At 35.8% G+C, this 17,101-nt stretch overlaps 1 protein-coding gene across 1 annotated transcript in view; it reads left to right on the forward strand.

Annotated features, from left to right (window-relative positions):
* TTC13 (tetratricopeptide repeat domain 13) overlaps nucleotides 1-16,371 on the forward strand; it is a gene marked incomplete at its 3' end in the record, with an annotated part of 39,072 nt that extends 22,701 nt beyond the window's left edge. Inside the window, exons 12-20 of the mRNA XM_080341447.1 lie at nucleotides 365-457; nucleotides 4,673-4,756; nucleotides 6,239-6,323; nucleotides 8,584-8,693; nucleotides 10,121-10,256; nucleotides 10,930-11,009; nucleotides 12,170-12,248; nucleotides 13,685-13,764; nucleotides 16,248-16,371. Of these exons, the coding sequence (XP_080197573.1) occupies nucleotides 365-457; nucleotides 4,673-4,756; nucleotides 6,239-6,323; nucleotides 8,584-8,693; nucleotides 10,121-10,256; nucleotides 10,930-11,009; nucleotides 12,170-12,248; nucleotides 13,685-13,764; nucleotides 16,248-16,371 (871 nt within the window). The remainder of the gene's footprint in view (nucleotides 1-364; nucleotides 458-4,672; nucleotides 4,757-6,238; nucleotides 6,324-8,583; nucleotides 8,694-10,120; nucleotides 10,257-10,929; nucleotides 11,010-12,169; nucleotides 12,249-13,684; nucleotides 13,765-16,247) is intronic.
* Nucleotides 16,372-17,101: the final 730 nt, after the last annotated feature.

The following is a 17,101-nucleotide window of genomic DNA, read 5'->3' on the forward strand; positions in this document are numbered from 1 at the left end:
GATGAAAGAGAGGGATGCTTTAGGTGCAAGGTAGTGTGCTTCTGAAAATACTCATTTTTCTTCCTTTTTAAAAGAGGGAAAGAGTTGGGAATAGCATTTTCTGGTTGAGGCAAAACTGTGAAAGACCATGGGGTGCATTGCAGTGTAGGCTAACAAACTAACAGCTTCAAACTCCAGCAATATAAAATAATTGTGTTGGGTTTTTTTCTTATGAAAATCATACATGCATTTCAATAAAAAAAAATATTTTTGTTATCTCTGAATTCTGGCTTTTGCCTAAAGTTATTAGGTGTGAACAAAGCTCAATTAGAAATATTACATGGAGTGAAGTGTATGCCAATATTAATATCCATTGTCTTTGTAGGATAGCTGACCCTGACCAGCCTGTGCTTTGGTTGGACCAAATGCCTGCCCGAAGTCTTAGCAGAGGTTTCAATAATCACATTAACTTAATCAGGTATGAGAGTTTTACTGAACAACCTTCCCCCATGCACTAAGGGACTGTACCAAAACTTACCAGCTGCTCATGAAACAGCAGATTACAGTATTGAATGTATATGTGCTGATTGTTTTGCTTTAATATTTATTTTGTATTTTCTAATGAAGAATTTGTGTTTTGTGCACCTTAAATTGTATCTCATATTTCTTCTTTTTCCTGAGTTTTAATTGTAAGACTGAGTTATAGCAAGATCTAACCAAGATCCAGAAGATGCATATTTTTACATGCCATTTTTAGTTCCCAAATAATCTAATTTTTACATTTAAGGTAAAGGTCATCACAGTTGTAATTTTTGCAAATGCTGCTTCTCTAACATAGTGGCAGCAGTAATGAAACAATGCTATTCTTTCAGCTTTAATACCAATTTACAATAAAGAGGAAAAGCATAGTGCTTCTAGTTGTTTTCAAAGCAGGCCAAAGTAAAGCAAAAATTATGAAATAAGTAACCTGTGAAAGGCAATAGTTGCACTTTTAAACAAAGGTCACATTTTAAAAAATTCAACTACTGTTGTACGTTCCATCTTCTCCCATGCTGCAAGACTCAGTATTGGAGTCATGATAGTGCTGCTTCCCATGAAGTGGTGGAAGTGTGAGGGACTCAATGTGGCAACATCACTGTCAATCACAGGAGCAGAGTGTGTTTGTGTAAATAAATATGTATCCAGATGTCATCTTATTTCCCTTTTTTTTCCCCTCCCTCTCACATGGGAAGTATTGAATCTTTGATCTGTCATTCTGCTTTTATGTCTATTTCTTTTTTCTTATTTTGAGAAGCTGCCTGGAAAAAGGAAGATAAGGGAAGCAAAGCCTTCTCAGGAATTATTTTAGGAAGAGAAAAAACAGTGATATTCTAATGTTCACGCACGGAGGCTAGTGAGAATTTGTCCACTGTCTTGCATTCTAAGGAAGGGACTCCACCAGCCTTGGTGTTACTTTAGGGAGTGGTTACTATGTAGCATTACACTCCAATGCAGATCAGTAGTTGCCTTGCCGGATGTGCTGCTTCTTGAACAGTCTTAAGCTCAGGCTTCTGTCTTCCCTCAAGCCAAGTGTCACAGTTGGGCTCCAAGCTCTGTGTCCCTTTGCTGTTGCTGCAGTTCTCTCTTCTCACATGTATGATTCAGCAGAAACCACAGCCATCTGTACTTTGAGACAAGGATGCGTTCTGTACTTCATCTGTTTCTTCTTGTTTGTGTTTTAAATGGGAGAGTAAAAAATTCTAGGTGATCTGTGCTGACAAAAGGGCATTCGTATAACAACACTTGATTACTATGCTGAAAATAACTTTGAACATTTAATCTGGGGAAACATGCCCCTGTACAGGATCTCTGTGTCAGCAGCTTTCCACTGGCCAAAGTACTTCATTTGTTTTTCTCTCATCAGAGAGTGCTAGCAAAACTCATTATTTACTGTTCCAGCTATTTTGGTGATTTCATAGAAATCTGAAATAAGCCTCACGAACATGCAGAATGGTAGGCACACAGTGAATCTAATTCTCACCTTTTGTTTTTGGCTCAGCCTTGACTTTTGGGGTTCTCATCAGCATTCATTTTGGTTGTGCTTTTTTTAACAGCTAGGTAGTGGTTCTTTGAAAACTATTAATTGGGCACTTCTTCCAGAAGGAACAATAGATTTGAAGCAGCTTAGGTACCACAGCCTTAGGAGTTGATTTGACTTCAGCACTGGATGGTCATTGCATCCTTTTTTATTCTGGAAACCTATCCTTGTTTGAGCTTCCAGAGTAATAGGTGTTTTCACTGGTCAGCTTTCTGTAGTGGTTTATTTCTGCTTTTGGACTCCCTCCTGATGATGTCACATGAGGTGAGGGATAAACTAATATGTTAAGTGGTATTTATTTATTTATCTTATTTTACTTTTGTAGCATGTTCTAGTCCATTATGATTTCAAAATGAAAGTTTACTCTTAATGATTGTACAGATCTGTATATTCTCAGTCTTGCATTACTCAACTGTAAAATGGTTACTGATCTAAAATTTCAATAGGCTAACACCTTTTTTGTTGATAATTGAGATCAGTTTATAGTCTTTTGACTATTTTTCAGGAAGACATACATTGCTTTGTATTTGCTATGATTTGAAAGTTTATTCTGCTAACCGTGTGACTAAGGCTGAATTCTTTCTATAGCAAGGCTACCTGGAAACCTGGTGTAATAGCACATTATTTAGGCTGACAAATGGCAACCTGCATGATTATTAAAGACACAAAGATATAAGCTGTCCAGTCAAATAAGAAATGTAACAACAGCAGTTGGTGTTCTTTTAGTATTTGTAACAGGTCTAGTCCTGCTGATCTCAGACTGTCTCTAGGTTTTGTTTGGTTCAAGTTGTACACCAGTAATTTCCATGTCCTAAATTTTTGGATTAGATATCTGTTAACCCTTTTCTTTACTTGAAATTCTTTGCATTTAAAGTCCATTATTTTTCAGTGGTTCCTGCCACATGAGTTTTGGGATGGAGGCACTAGCATTCAATGACTGCTGAACTAAAAATTATTCTCCAGAGTGGCAAAATGTTTGAAGAGTGTCAGAAAACAAACACTTTTTTTGTATGTTTGTTTTGAGTCCGTTTGGGGACCTTTTGTTAAACGTATACGAGAAACGTCATGCACTTCACAATGTTTGATACGCTTCCAGATCTTAACATACTCAAGGTGCAAGTATATTGGCTGTCATTACCCCTTCATGGGTCTATAGACAAGTGCAAGTTTGGCTTATCTCCTTTCTGGCTTAAATGACCAAGTTTCATTTGAAGTAGAGAAAATGTTCCTGGAAGTTTAAGTTGTTTTCATAGGTAAAACAAGGATTTGGGTCAGCTGAACATTAATAATATATTCAATATGCTTATAAAAATGTGAAGACACTCTCTGGATCACTGCTACTTTTGAATTCTTGCTGGTAGTGCTTATTAAATAAGGAGAAAGCGTGGAAATAAACACGAAGTGCTTCTGACCACCTTACTAGAAGTCTTTTTTGGTACTACTGCTTTTAGACGGCATTACAGATTGATAGGTCTGGTTTGGATTTATTTTCCAAGATGCCACTAAACAAAAATCCAGTTCCTTATACTGACACACTTCTGCTTGTTGTACAGATATTTGTTAAAACAGATGGAAAATGATGGGACGTACAACAAGGGCATATTCTGTGTATAGACTTGTCTTCATCCTTCTGCTTTCTCTACCTCCCTTTCTGATGTGCAGATGTATATGTGTTCTAATCCTGTTCAGTTTTTAAAGACTGATTTTGCCATTATTCTGAGACTAGGCTTACTAAAGTGTGAGACTGTTGAGTGAGACATTAGGCAGGGTCTTAAGCTGCCAAAAATCACTTAGAGTGGGGAAAAAAAATAGATGTGCACACCTTCCTGTGGTTGACAGTGGTTTTGCTTGCTCAGAGAGCAGTAATGTTTGCTTTATAAAATCTTGTTTTGTAGACTGGGAGAAGAGGAAGGACTCCTACAAATGCAATAATGGTATGTAATATTTCCTCTCAGAGTGGTTGTAATCCTAGCAGGTTTCTACCAAATTTGTAATGTGTATTTTTTTCTTTTGTGGTCCAAGGGATAAAACAACACCCTTTTGATGTTTTAGTGTAACAGTTACTACTTGTACCTGTTAGGAATCAAAGTAAAATTACTTCAATATAGAGGAGCGTAGATGAAAAAAAAAGCACGTGGCCTGTCAGAGCAGATCAGCATATATATTGGCAAATACATAAACAGGAGTGTGTAGGTTCTCAAAGTAAATCAATGTGCAGATTGAGAATTCTCTCCTAGTTCTGCAATATCTACAAGTGTAACTAGTGAAGTAAGATTATCAATTTGTACAAGGATGTAATTATCGCATAGATAAGGTTTACTGGACATGGGCATACTGAAAATGGGAAAATATTCATGAAATATATCTTATGAGAGGACAACAACACTAATCATACATGAGCTTTTGCAAGTTCACTATGGAATTTGTATTCAAAATGGGTGATGGGCAACTCACCATTTCAGAGAAGCTCTAGTTATTTCCTTTAATTTACTAAGCATCTGTGGATAAAATTCTGTCAAATATTAATGAGTAATATTTGTTTCTTAGCCCTGGAATGCTGGGTTGAAAGAGAAGACTTTAAAAAAAAAAAAACAACACATTTTCTTTTCTTTTTAGGGGACAGGTCATTAACATGAGATACCTGGAATATTTTGAGAAAATTCTTCAATTTATCAAAGATAGGATCCTTGTTTATCATGGGTAAATTACTCATATTTTTTTCCATGCTTTGTTCCCCTGGTAATACTGATTTGAAATTTACATAATATTCATTTCAGAAAGTCTGAGGGATATTTTCTTAATTTAGTATGTTCTAGTTTTCTTGTTATCTATAATTGTCTTATTTCCTACTGGAAATGCAAAATCCTGTTCATAGCCAAACAAAGAAACTTAAACTAATAGGAAGAAACATTGCAAATTACAGTATACCTAGAAACTAATAATGGTGTTGAATTTGTACCCACAGTTTTGGCATCAGCTGGGTTTCAATTATTTCTAAAAAAATATGATTTATTGAAGATCGTGTGTTTCTTCCTGGTAGAATAGAGTACAGTTTATCTCAATATTATGATTAATAAATAATAGGAATGAGGAAAAAAGGGAGAAGATGATAGGCAAGGTAATTTTAATTGAAACAAGAAGTCTTAAAGAAGTAGATAGGCTTTGCTACCTGTTATGTAGACAAATTGGTAGACAGTTTGCTGGAATAGAAGACAGTTGTAGAATCTTGAATGAAAGAATATGACTAAAGGTAATCTGAAAATTGAAGTTGACATGTATTTCAAACTTTGATCATTTTTTTATGAGTAAAATATCTTCTCCACCTGCAGCTCATTTGTGGCAACAGTGTTCTGATAAGGTCAAAATTTAAGAAACTCTTGTAGCTTTAAACCCTCTAATTTCTCTTTGGCCCGCTAACTTTTATTAAGTACTGAGTTCTGGTTTTCAATCTCATTATGCTACTTAAATATAAAAAAAATTAAAGTGCAGAAAATCCTTGTAACAATTGAAAAGATTGAAGTTTGGGAAAATCTATGCTAGTTGCTGAAGATATGTAAGTAACTGTAGTAACTGTGAAGTCTGTCCTCTATTGGGGGGAAGTTTGTTCAGAGTGAGCCAACAGCATTTGACCTTAAACCAAAGCAATTTGTGCTGTGGTTTGTTTTTTTTTTGTTTTTAATTGTTCTTAATACCTGGGTACAGTAATTAATAAATATTAGAGCACTAGTTCAACAGGTTTCCTCACGGTCCAGCTGTGCCTGTGTTTGTAGTATTTACACACCTTTAAGGCTACACAGATGTGTATATTTTGAGAAGAATCTTTCTAACCTCACCTCCATTCTTCTTCCATCTTTCCTGATCAACAACCCCCTGCCCACATGTGCTCATTCAAACGCTGTTTAATGCTTTAGCATGCCCAAAAGAACATAAGTAAGATAAACTTGAAGGTTGAAGTTGAGTTTTGAAGCTGAAAAAAAATAAGCAGAGCTCATATAGGAGGAAATTACTGTTTGAAGAATAGGAGATCATGTGGCCAAGTGTTGAAGGAACTAATTTTCAGAAAAGAAATAATGAAGTAACTTTCAAGAACTTATTCTACTATGGCTAATTAGGTTAAACCTAGATGGATTTCCAGAAGTGCTACATGTGTTCAACCATTGTGATTCCATATTTTTTTTCCAGAGCTAATAATCCAAAAGGACTATTAGAGGTTCGAGAAGCTTTGGAAAAGGTACATAAAGTAGAAGATCTTCTTCCCATAATGAAGGTAAATTAAAAGGAAACTTCAAAATGTGATAAAAACAATAAAAATGTATTTGGGGAGATATCCACTTCCTCAGAATATATGACCTCCCTTTTGATAAATGCAGATGTGTGATGTATATTTGAAAGGCTTGGCCAGACTGTGAATTGGTGAAGAAGTGATGGTAAAACAAAATGTTGAATGTAATTCTTTGAAGTCAGCCTTATCAACCGGGAGAGTTTGTGGTCAGATCCACCATAATGGCCTCACATTATGCCTGTGCAGTATGGAGGAAAAAATTGAAGATGTGTGTCTGGAAGATTAGGAACATGGAAGCTCTTTTTACCAGAGGTTCATTGGTGCAGGGCAGTATGTGGTGGGGCTGGTAGGAGGAAGTAGGGGAATAGTTGTCCTTAGTGACTGGTAGCTAATCTGAAATGAAATCTTGGTTTACATTCTTGTGCTTTGGAAGACTGTTAGAAAAAGAGTGGGGAAACCTGCAGGTTTTCTTCTTGCTGGTAATGGTCTTCTTAGAAAAGCTTTAAACATATGATGTGCAAAATTATTTGTACTCTTGAGTAATAAATAAGGCTTGACCTGAGTTTAAGTAAAAGGTCCTTCCATTTTTCCCCTCCCTCAAATTAATCTAGGTTGAGCAGTATGTAATTGTAAGGGTGTTTCCCCAAACCCAAATAAAGTGTCTTGTCTAAAAGATTTGACAGGATTTTATTAAGAATAAAATAAAATTTGGGAAGAAACATTCATTCCAAGTAGAGACAAATTCATTGCTTCCTCGTTGGCTGTGTCCATGTTGCAATTCCATAGCTGAGCAAAGCTGATGGATTGCCATAGAACAGAGCTCTCTGAAGAGAGGTTAGAGAGGTTGCTGCTACTACTGGTAGACTGTAAGGTCTGGATTTGCTTATGATGATAGCATGCATGCACTCACTCACTTGTGCACTACTGCTATTTTTACAGAAGCTACACAGCTCCAGCACCAATTTTTTATTTTTTTTTTTTAACTGTACATGACTAATGTGTCTTCAAAGAACATACCATAACTTTGGAGGTCTTTTTTATATTACTGTCTTGCTCTTGGCCTTGAAAGATGAAGTGAAGTGCATACTAAGTGAAGCTAAACAAAGACTTGTGATTAAGAGGTAGTAGATGTTAGGGTGGATAGACGTTTAAGTGTTCCCTACTGGCACAAATGTGCAGATAGGGCCCTGTGGAGCACCTAATATGGCTACTCTTGAGTGGTAGGCCAGAAAAATTGCAATTTGTGGAGTTAAAAATACATGTTGCTTCAAGAGGATGATGAAAATGTATAAACATAGCGGACTATACATGACTTATTTCAAAATAAATGTCTGAACTGGCAGCAAATATTCTTCCTGGGTTTTGTAACCTGTTTATTTTGCTCTGGTTTGAATCTCCTGTAGCCCATTCCAAATTGTATCGAAGTGGAATGCTGCTTCTCGTTAGAGGCTTTTAGATTTGTTTCTTTAAAATAAATGCAGATTATCTTTAAACAAAACATCCTGGATCACAAGTTCTATTTTAAAATAAATAATTGCCTGAGTAATTAATTCAGTACTGTTGCATGATAGTCATTAATAGTGCCTATATAAAGTGAATGTCTGCTAATATTGATGTAGTTCAACTATTTGGGTAGCTGGGGAATGTTGCATGTCAAAATCTGGCCTCTTGGCTTTACTTAAATACAGTTTTTCCTGGTTTATACAACTCTTTGGGTACAGTATTGCACTTAGATAATATAGCTTTTTAAAATTCTTTGTGGTACTTTTCTTATGATGAAGATAAAGATTAATTGGAACTGGATCACAGTTAAGAAATTGCTGCTGTGAGCTGTATTCTGGAGTCCACACATAGACTGATGCACCTACTTCTTGATGTAAACACAAAAGAGGGTCTCAAATTCCTGCTTTTGCATTTACATTGTTACCCCAAAAGGTTACTATAATCATACAACTGGAGAGAAATCTATACAATTGCTTTGTATAGTTACTTCTCATAAATAGTGCCATTTAAATTAATTATGTAGTTATAAAGTTGATTGTCAATATGCTTCATTCAGTATTTGTCATTTCCATTCAGCAGGAAATAAAGGATAAATGAAATAACGTAGTTGACACTACCTCTTTGTCCTGTTCTCTCAGTTTGTCCATTTTCATTTCTGCTCCACGTATGTTAGATGTTTCTAAACAATAGCTAGGCATTCTGTGTATGTTCACTCTAATACCACTTTTTTTTCTTTTGAAAGCAGTTTAACAGTAAAACAAGAGATGGGTTTACTGTGAACACTAAAGTCCCCAGCCTCAAGGATCAAGGGAAAGAATATGATGGATTCACAATTACAATAACAGGCGATAAGTATGTTTGCTATTTTCAGGGGCTCACATACATTAAGTAATGATCAAGCATTAGCAATTAATCTTTTCAAATGCCATTTCTACTTGCATTCAGCGGGTTTTGTTTTTCACTAGTAACATTTTTGTAGATAAGTAAAAAAAGTGTTCATTTTAGGACTTCTGATTCCTGTTGTGTTCCCTAACAAAGAGGGAATACGGATAACATTGATGGAGTAGGCCCAGTTGAAATTATTCTCTAACATACAGCACAAAAGTGAAGAGAGACCTTGTTATTCATCTTAGAGCACAAAATGCCTAAAGGGGAAAAATCTCAGAAATCTCAGTCTTTATCCATAACAAAATACATTTCTTGTCCTAAGACCTTGTCTGTTAGGGTGACTGAAAAGAAATTTCTTTGATCTAAGAATGGAAGAGACTCTCTTCTGTTCGGAGTTTTGGCTTTTTTTTCTGTTTATTTTTGAGATGTTTGCAGACCTTCTATCGGCAAATGCCAACCTAGATAGTACCTGAATGTATGAGGATACAAACAGGAAGCTTTAGGCCACTCTTAGGGTGAGATAGTAAATTTCTGACTTTATGGATACTGGCTCCTTGTTCTCCCAAAGAATGAGCAATAATCCAAGGCTCAGAAGCTCTGTCTTACTACTAACTGAAAACTTTGACTTACGTGTTTTAAAATTCTGTACATTGGAAATTTTTCCCAAGACTTGTATGCTTCCAATGAGTGGCATGGAAGGCAAACTTCTCTTTTATAATAGAATGTTAACGTATCTGTTGGTTTTTAATTTTACATTCTAAATTGTATGCCTGTGTACAGTGAAATGGCATTCAATATATGGACTCACTGTTTGGGAGAAAATATTTAGGTGTCAGTAAAATGATCTAATGTTGTTCTGCACGAACTTTGTTCTGTATCAATCAGTCTGTTTTGATCCATAGTTTGTAACTATCATTTTATACCAAAACATTTTGGTAGTTTAAAAGTTAACAAAGCTATGCTTTACAGTCTATAGTAATATCTTAAGCCCATGCAGATATTTTAAAATTCTTTTTTTTTTTTTTTTTTTTTACTTACACCTTAAGTGAAACACTAATGCTTGTCAGATATTCTTCAATTGAAATATTTCATCTGTGTTTAGACAGTGTTTTTTCAGACACACAACAGGACAAAATATTTTTAACTCAGTGGGGTTTTTTGTGTGTGTGTGTTGTTTTGGGGGGAGAGGGGTGGGTTTGTTTTGTTTTGTTTTTTTACTAAAAGGTAGGCAGTGCACATTATCTCCAGTTTAAGGAAAAATTATAGGAAAAAGGCTATGATGTGCTGTTTAACTGTAGTACATTTGTAACTCACCCTGGATATTAGATTATGTATCAAGTTCTGTTAAAAAAAAAATTCTTACCTCCTTTTTCATTTCATCTACTTGATAGGGTGGGGAACGTACTATTTTCGGTAGAAACTCAGACAACAGAAGAGAGAACACAGCTGTATCATGCAGAAATAGATGCACTATATAAGGATCTAACAGCTAAAGGAAAAGTTCTAATTCTGTCTGCAGAGCTGGGGGTAAGGCTATTTTAATGGAAATTATTAATTCCTTGATAAAATTTGATTATGTTTAACAGTCCTTATTCTAATAACTTTTGAAAGAGATCTTAAGTAATAAAATTGAGTTTGTTTAAACCCAATTACAACAAATACCATAAGCAGTTACCATAATTCTACCTGTCACTTTAAAATTTGCAATGCTTTTCTGCAGTTACAGAGTCCAGACAAGATCTCAATGTCACAGCGTGTTCCTTTTTCTTTTTCATCTCCTCCCTATTTTATTTATTTTTGTCATGGATCTATGTTCACTGTTTCATCATCCTTATAAGCTCTGCTTAGGTTTTGGCTCATGGTGGCTACATAGAAGATGAGAAGCAACACAAATTCATGACAAGCACTAGAATTGTGTTTGTGTTGATTATTGGTATTGCAATGAGAGTCTGACTGCTTTTGAGCTTGTGCTTTCCATTTCTTACCCTTTAACACAATGTATTTGAACTACGTTTCACCTAAATTGTAAAGATGTAACAAAACAATTTGCTTAACCATCTGTTATTCAGACTTCAACTTCTCAACTTGACGTTTTTAGCGTTTGAAATGGTCCTATAAGACTTTCCAATATGTGTTCCTTTATATGGTATTACCTGGCTATTAAATTTTCTTTAATTCACCTTTTTTTTCCCCCGTTTAGGAAGTAGATGCTGTTTGCAACTTGATCCTGTCGTTAGTTTACTACTTCTATAATTTAATGCCACTTTCCAGAGGATCTAGGTTAGTGATTGTCTTTATCCTGTCTTGTTATTTTGGATGCATGCTGCATATGTCCATGTGTTGCAGTATCTTAATATATTTTAAATATTTAAAAAAGCTCTGGGTTGAGCTGTGTGTCCTGCAGTCTCTAATTTATGTTGCCTTGATGGGTACTGACTTCATACTGTTTTGAAAGCTAGTTTGTAATTGCTGATGGTAACTATTCATAGCTGCATGTATATTTAAATTTATGAGTAGTCAGTATTTATAGACTTTAGCTCACAGATTGAAAAGTGTCATTTTAAAATTATAATACTAGAGTTCTTACTCCATATTATGTTATGCCACTGTAATGTCATTCAAGAAGATTTATCAAAACGTGTTTAAGATTAAATATACTTTGAGATAAGTTATTTTAAGAAAATACGCTAAAATATTATTTTAGTAATTTATTGCAACTGTTAGGGTCACCGAATGAAACCCTAGAATAAAGTCTTATATGTTGCAGATCTCTTCAACTGAAATTCTAGTTTAATTCAAACCTGGCTACATATAAGTCTATTATGACTCTCTGTTGCACAAAGCACTTAAGATCTTTAAGCTTATTATTAAATACAGTTCAGTAGAAAATAAAATGTTTAAAATCCTGATACTTTATTTTTATAATCAGACTTTGATCTTATAGAATGTAAAAATTAAAAGAATCTGTCTTGAGTTTCACAATTTAAAAAAATTAAGTTAGATTTTTTTAAAATGTTAAGTGACTGAACAGCTTTACAGTGCACAGTGCCTGTAGCTCTGTATCACTAGAGTTTATAAACTCTTGTGGGCTACAGCTAAGCTGCTTGGGAACAGGAGTTTGCTTTGTTTTCAGCTCTGTAGGGTCTTAAGAACTTGTAAGTCTGAAATTATGATTCTGACTACTGTAGAAACAGTGGTCTTCAGTATTCAGACTCCATAGGAGCATAGCTTCATTCCAGTGGTGTTGGAAGGTAACAGTGATTACACTTTAAGTGTTTCATGCTTGGTTTTACTTCTAAAATGAAGTAACTAGCACAGTAATTTCTGCTAACCTTCTGTGAAACAGTACTATGTTCTATTTGTTTTGTAGATTAAAATAGCAGCATGGAAAGACTTTTACTGTACTTTGTTCATGGATTTTGATATTTTTTTTTCCTTAGTGTGATAGCGTATTCAGTGATCATGGGAGCACTAATGGCAAATGGAAAAGAAGTCTCAGGAAAAATCCCTAAAGGAAAGGTAACTATCAGAATACACTGATTCAGCCTTGATGGAGGAAGCAATACTTGTAAATGCAAGGAAGGAGCTGTAAGAATGAAGAGAAGTTGCACACTTGATTACTGAAGATGAGTTAGCTGCGTCCTAGGGTGTTAATTGACGAAAGAGTGACTTTCCCTTTTGTTCTAGAAAGCCCTGGCAACAGTAAATTTGTCCTTTCAGTACAATAAACTCCTAGTAGCTTTTAAGAGCAGACTGCAGTTGCTTAGTAGCAAGAAAGCTCCTTTTCAGTATGCCATTAAGCCCGTATCTTCACCATTCTGTGGGAGTTCAAGCTAAGGTAAAAGACTTAGGTGAGTTTTCATACGCATCTTCTTAGGTCTCAGTAGGGCAGTGCATTTTCCTGACTGATTTTATGCAGGCAAGCAGAGTTTTGAGATTACTAAAAAGCAAGATTTCTGACTTGCAGGAGGCTTTGGGGACATTTTTACATTTGAGGATTTTTCCTGAAACAGAGTTGCATGAATTGGAACAAAACCATTTTTAGAGAAGTTTTCACCATCAGGAAGAAATTTTTTTCCCCAGTTGAATGAAACTGGGATTTTGGTTTTGTTTGGTTTGGTTTTTTTGCTAGATTCCTTAGAAGGGTATTTCTGGTCCCAAGCATATAACAGCATGCATTATCAGACTACTACTTTGAAGATAAAGATGCCCAGTAGTCAAGAGTCCTGTTATTGCCTGGCAGGTCAGTCAGTAGCCATGGCCAGTGTAGCTTCCAGTATCAGTTTCAGTGGGGTGTGCAGACTCACAGAGAGTTTCAGTGCCTTCTATGCATGCTGACTTCCAAACTGATGATGAGGGATAAAGTAGTCTGGGCACAGACTAGTTAGTAAGCTTACTCCTGTCTTACTAAGAACCACAGGTAGCGTGCTCTCAGAATCTTTCCTTGAATTCAGCCAAAGTTCACTGAACCACAGACTTGTCAGCTTAAATGTTTCACTACTAGTGAACCAATTGGTTTTGACCATCATTCTGCTGAAAACTTGTTTTCATCTGTGGACATGAAGATGCACAGAGTTCTTGGCAATATGTAGTCAAGCTTGTCTGAAAACCCACTGTGGAAAGAAGTAGTACAGAGCCTGGGAAGTCCAATATATATCTAGCAATCATGTGACAAAATATTTTGCAGAATACAGTCTGTAGAAATGAGAACTATCCCAATTTTGTTTCGATATTGTAATAAAGGACTGAAGACAGTCAGTATTTTCTGGCACTGACCCATTAGTGTAAACATCTTGTTAAAAGATTAAAAAAAATAACTGGATTTTGTTACAAAAGGATATGTTTTTAAAGTTGAATTTATGTGTTAAGAATATTTAAGGATTAGCCTTCTGAAATTAGAGAACTTAAAACTTCTCTGATTTCCTAAGATCTTTATTATTTTGTTGCATTTTCAGCTGGTTGATTTTGAAGCAATGACAGCACCAGGGTCTGAAGCTTTCAGCAAAATAGCAAGGAGCTGGATGAATCTAAAAAGGTAAATCTTTTAATTCACATGAGGGTGAGGAAATAAAATATTAAAGACTTCATATGTTAAATTTAAACCTATACTAAAAAATGTTACTTAAATTAAGAGTTTAGTAAATGATCCAATCTATTTTTTTAACACTGTTTAGTGTTTACTTATTCTTTAGTGCTATTTTAATTTGGAAAATAAGTATTTTCAAAGTAGATGGAAGTTTTGAATATACAGAACTTAGTATAACTGCATGACTTCGGATAAAGCTTTAAAATTTTTATTTTCATATTAATTTTTTTTTAATACTGAGCACATTAATTCCTTGTCAATATTATGAATCTGGTGCATTTGATGTGACCCTTATTGGTTATTCCACATACAAAATCTAAAAATTGGGCCTGAAACAAAACCAGTTTTAGCATACTTCAAGTCAGGGTCAAGACACTTAAAGGGTACTGACAGAACTGGCCAATGTTCTTACAAGACCATCTATAATGTGTGAAAGGTTGTGCACATCTGGGGACATCCTTGGTGAATGCAGGAAAAGAAATCTTGCAGCCACCTTCAAGAAGGCCAGAAGGACAACCCAGCGAAACTATAGGCTGGTCAGCCACAATTTGGTCCCTGGTAAAGCCATGAAGTGAGTCCTCTAGGAAAGTATTACAGGGTATGTGAAGGAGAAGGTGACTTTGGGCTGTCAACATGGCTTTACCAAATGTTGTGTGACCCAGTATAATTGCTTTCTGTGATAAAAGAACTAGATTTGGTGATGAGAGGAGAGCAGTTGATGTTGCTTATTTTTACTTCAGCAGGTACTCCCTCAATACTCTCATACCAAGACAGCACGTTATGGTCTAGATGAGTGGACAAGGTAGATGGGTAAAAAGCTGTTTGGATAATCACATTTAGGAGGTAATCAGCACTTTAGACCTCATCTAGAACACTGCATCCACTTTGGGGGCAGCTGCAGTGAAGAATGTGTAAACTAGAGTAAATTCAGAAGCGAGCCACCATGATGGTCAGGAACCTGGAGCATATATGCCTTAACAGGAGTTAACTGGGCTTGTTCAGCCTGGAGAAGGCTTTGACCTAACAGCAGCCTAATGGTACCCATGAGTAGTGAGAAATGGAGCTGAGCAGTGCTGGGTGGGAGGACAAAAGGCAAGATGCATGAGTTGAAATGAGGTTCAGACTGAGCATCATCTTTTCACCGTGAGGGCAGTGAAGCAGCAGAGCTGCCCAGAGAGGCTGTGCAGTCTCAATCCCTGGAGGTTTTTGAGACCTGACAGGATAAAGCCCTGACACCCTGGTCTGATTTGCAGTTGACCTTGCTTTGAGCAGGATGTTAGATTGCAGACCTCCTGAGGTCTGGACCCACCTGTGTTATTCTGAGAACCCAAGGAACTCTGAAGCTGCTGTTAGTGCTGAATATCTCACACCAATTAGTGGTGTTTAATTTCACTGTTGGTGGTTCTCAGCCTGGTGAATTTCACTAGACTATAAATTCTTCCTAAATGAAGAAGGCCATTAAGAAGACTCAAGGACATCTTTGTCAGACTCAGGCTAAAAATCTAAATGTAAATGTAGGAAAATTCTACTTTTGTTAAGTAGTGACATTTTTAAACTACAGTGTAGTAAGTTGTGGTTTTTATTAAAAGTAGTCTGCACAAATGTTGTGACTTGATTGTCTTTAAAACATAAAATATTTATGGTTCACACCATTTTTTACTGTAAATCTAATTTATATACACAACTTCTTTCTTTATCCTCTGGGGTTTTTTGTATTTTTTTGTTTGGTTTTGTTTTGTTTGGTTTTTTTTCTCTCTAAAGACATATCTTTACCAAATGGGAGCTTCTCTCTTGGGAGCAAAGTCAACTTAAGCCATTTCAACTCTACCTGTGTGTTTCTGACCCTCTCAGATGTACTGTTGAAACCTGTGAGAATCCATAGCAAACCAGATTAGGGAAATGATTTGTGTTAAAAGTAACCTTGCCAAAACCAAAATTTATTTTTAACAGAGACCATTTCATAGCATAGTCCCACTGATAGTATTGCTGGCTCAAATGAGAGATGTATAATGGGTGAAGAATGAGCCAGAGTGGAGAAAATGCTAAAGTTGGCTTTGCTTGATGCTGAGAAAACTATCTGTAGAACCACAGCCCAAAAGACATGAAGTAATAATATGAAGGTAATTAACCTGAATGGCTAATTTGTCTGTGGTAGAAGAATAATAGTGGGAAAGGTAAGTAAGGCTTGAAATATTAAAGCAATAAAATTTTGCGTTAACTTCTGCTACTTCCAAAGGCTTTTTCATGTAGTCATTATTTTTATACTGTATAGTGAGTGAGAAGTAAGAGCTGGTTGTGGCCAACAGATTCTTGACTTCAGGTCCTAAATTTGTTGGAGAAGGGCATGAAGTGAAGTATAAGCTAATGTGTTAACTTTCAGGTAAATCATAAAACTCAGCAAAAGATAACTTTCTTTTTTCCTCCTTTTTCAGTATTTCACCTTCTTACAAGAGCCTACCATCAGTATCAGAGACTTTTCCAACCCTGAGAACAATGATTGAAGTACTAAATACAGATTCATCTCATTGTCTAAAAAAAACTATAGTTGTTGTATAATTTATACAAATAAAAGGTGAAGAGGTACTGCTTCCTACGTTATTTTGAAGGGGAAATTATGGTCAAAATGTTAGGGTGGGGTTTTTTTGGTTGGTTTTGGTTTTGTTTTTTAATAGAGTAAACTTACTTGATTAGTTATCACCAGGTTAAAAGGAATCCTTCTGTGACCAAAAGGAAAGAAAGGAAAAAAGAAAAAAGAAGTAGAACAGCTGATTTATTGTATTAAGGTATACAGGAAATACAGTTGTTCAGAGGTGAAACCAAAGAGCAATAAGAAACTTCCATCACAGTTACGATTGGAACATACTGCAGGTGAAAATTTATTTGGGGAAAAAAAAAAGTCATCTGCATTGGAGATACTACTATACTACTTCCCATTTGTGGTTGTTTTTTGTTTTTTTCAAAGCTTTTGCCTTCTGCATGGAAAACTTTGTGAGCTGTACATGTGTGAGTAATTGGTAAATGCACAGCCATTTCATGTAATGCAATCCAGTGAAGGAACAGATGTCAGCTTAAAAGAATGGGTTTCAGGAAAACATCATTTGGAAACAAAACCAAACAAATGACGTTTTTGGAGTTAAGACTCTTGGTGAGTAAATGTCAGAAACATGGCAACTGTACGTCAGTCTCCCTTGCCAAATGCTCCTTGGTGGTGGTTGGCAGTAGATGCCACTGCATTGACAGTACGTTGGGACAGCAACTGGGGCTTCCTGAGGTGTTCTTGTTGGGA

This window comes from Nesoenas mayeri, assembly GCF_963082525.1.
Source record: "Nesoenas mayeri genome assembly, chromosome: 3".
NCBI lineage: Eukaryota > Metazoa > Chordata > Aves > Columbiformes > Columbidae > Nesoenas > Nesoenas mayeri.